This window comes from Myotis lucifugus, unplaced genomic scaffold, assembly GCF_000147115.1.
Source record: "Myotis lucifugus unplaced genomic scaffold, Myoluc2.0 scaffold_1, whole genome shotgun sequence".
Classification (NCBI taxonomy): Eukaryota; Metazoa; Chordata; class Mammalia; order Chiroptera; family Vespertilionidae; genus Myotis; species Myotis lucifugus.
In genome coordinates, this window is record NW_005871049.1 from 35,952,132 (window position 1) to 35,954,891 (window position 2,760).

General features: G+C 48.8%; 1 protein-coding gene across 1 annotated transcript in view; it reads right to left on the bottom strand.

The window, feature by feature from the left end:
* Window positions 1-2,760, bottom strand: part of NEIL2 (nei like DNA glycosylase 2) — a 21,740-nt gene that overhangs the window by 15,959 nt on the left and 3,021 nt on the right. Inside the window, exons 2-3 of the mRNA XM_006081908.3 lie at window positions 2,096-2,235; window positions 777-1,117 (exon numbers count right to left, since the gene is read on the bottom strand). Of these exons, the coding sequence (XP_006081970.1) occupies window positions 777-1,117; window positions 2,096-2,233 (479 nt within the window). The 5' untranslated portion in view covers window positions 2,234-2,235. The remainder of the gene's footprint in view (window positions 1-776; window positions 1,118-2,095; window positions 2,236-2,760) is intronic.

The window sequence follows — 2,760 nt, forward strand, 5'->3', positions numbered from 1 at the left end:
CACAGGCCAGGCTGAGGGACCCTCCCAAGTGCACAAATTTTTGTGCACCGGGCCTCTAATTGAAAAATAAAAAAGTGTTTAAAAAATACTGACACTGACTACATAAAAATTAAAAACCCTGAATGCCCACAGGCACATTGTGTCAAAGGACACAGACAGGAAACCATACTGGGACCACACATCACAAAGGCTAATACACAATATCCAAAAGCTCCTACAAAGTGATCAAAAGCACACAAACAATCCAATGCTACTAAGAATTCAGTGAAGCGAGCGAGCACCTTTGCAAGGCCTTAAGAATGGTCCACAGGAAGAATGCTCATTCTCTTGACCAGCAATGACTCCTCTGGATGTGTACAGTAAGGAAATAACCCTGAACATGCAGAGAGTTTTATGAACTAAGGTAGACTCAACATTAATAGATTAAGAACTGGGACAATTCTGTCCCTAAATTCAGAGGGCACTGGTCAAGCTGTCCAATGTTCTTCAGAGACCTCCACCCCCCAGGACCACGTTTGTTGGGAAGATCTCCCCTTCGCTAAGCTGACCCAGGATGTGACCCTTCCTCTCCGGGTGCAGACCACAGTCTACTTTCTATGACAAATAGACAGAAAAGTGTCTTCTCTCTCCTAGGATGCGGACTGCCGGAGAGCAGGTTGGACAGCCACCTGAGTGTGCCCAGAGAGTGTGCCATTCCCTGGGGGCCATGTTAATACTGCAGACCCCATAGAGATGCAGACAGACACAGCCCACAGCCCACTCCACCACACCATTACCTTGGAATGGGGTCCCTCCAGTCACCCCTCTTGTTTGCTTTCTTTGCTCTGGAGAATTCGTTCACCCAAATGCTGCCAAACAGACCAAAGCTGACCTGCAGCCACCTCTCAGCACCTCCTGCTGGGCTGTCTCCCCCCAAACATGCAGAACCATTGTCTCCACTGTCGGACTGGGAAGACTGGTCTGAGATCTTCTGGCTGTCGGGACCCAAGGTCTGCTTTTGGTCCCCAGCCTCTTTCTTCCTCTCTCCTTTTCCTAGCGGTTCTGGCAGTGGGTTGTTGCCGGGAGACTTGGTTTCTTCATCTGGATCAAATCTAAGGAATAATTTCTTTCCGTGGACCTAGAAAAAAAATATGATCTAAGCCTTTGCTTATAGATGTGTTTGTACACCACCTCCTCCCCCCCCCCCCCCCCGAAATTCATATGTTCAAACTGTAACTTGCAATGGGATGGTATCTGGAGGTGGAGCCTCTGGAAGGTGATTAGGTCTTGAGGGTGGAGCCTTCATGAATAGGATTAGGGCCTTGTCCCTTCCACCATGTGAGAACACAGGGAGATGACCATCTATGAGCCAGGAAACTGAATCTGCCAGCACCTTGATCTTGAATTTCCAGCCTCCAGAACTGAGAAATAAATTTCTGGATTTGTAAGCCACCCAGTCTGTAGTATTCTGTTACAGCAGCACAGACAGATAGAGGCTTACAGACCCAGAAAGGGGAAGACTAGAAGAGGTGGATGCGCCATGGTAACATGAGCCGACAAGAATTGGGGCAGAGTTGGAAGATAAAGGAAGACTTGCTCAAGCAGGGGAGCAGCATGGGAAAGCATGGGCAAGGAGAACTGTTAGAGGAGCTCCAGAACTTTCAATATGATTGGAAGAGAGATCTGGGGCAGGGGCAGAAGTGTGCTAGAGAGGGAGGCACAAGTCAGACCTCGAGGGAATTCTGACTTACACTCAGGGCAAAGGTGAGCAGGTTGGAAACTCTATCAGAAGGCTATGCTCTTTCCTTACATCCTTGCTGGCCCCGTGGGATTAAACATGATTCCCAACCAAAGGTGCACATCAGAGTCAACTGAAGTGATCAGAATCTCCAGCTTGTGTATTTTTTATAGTTCCAGGGGCCACTGTAATGCTCACTTCTGGCTGAGAAATATCAGACTGAAAGAGGAGCTGCATGGAGTCCTAGCATGGTTATCTTGGGCTCAAGGAAGTGATGGCATGGAAAGTGCTGAGATAAATTCTAGGGGAGGCATAGGAGATGCTGAGGGAGCCAGTCCACCTGTGGGAGGTATGACCACCAGACGATGATGGACTCACCTGGGTGTCCTGGAGCCACAGGGACTGGAAGCTGGCAGGGTTTAGCTTCTTACTGCTGCCCCCTGTCTTGACCACCTGCTGCCCCACAAAGGGGGAGGTCAAATGGTGAAACTTCCTCACTGACGGCCCTTCTGGCATCCCTGCAGGTGGAAATGCTGTAGCTAGTTTCTCTCTAGCACAGTGGTTCTCAACCTTGGCTGCACAGTAGAATCACCTGGGAATCTTTTTAAAATCCTAATTTTCTGGGCCTCATCCTCCGGAAATTCTGTTTCTTTGTTAGGTGGTGGGGCCACAACATTAGTAACAAAGAAACAGAATTTCCAGAGGATGAGGCCCAGAAATCAGGATTTTAAAAAGATTCCCAGGTGATTCTACCGTGCAGCCAAGGTTGAGAACCACTGCATTAGTGAAAGGTAATGCTGTCAGTGCTTATGCCAGTTCAGACTCTCGCTTTAGGTGTGATCCAGGTCTGGTCTCAGCTTTGTCATCTGGAAAAATGGGATTTTTCAGGATTGTGGTGAGGACTGAATTGAATGGCGAGAGAATGAAGTCACCCAGTCTGGGACTGGCACACTGTAGGTGCTCAATAAATGTTGGCTCTTCTATCCCACACCCCTGGCTTATGTGTAGACCAGGGTCCCAAATAGCAGGCCCTTTCTCCCCGC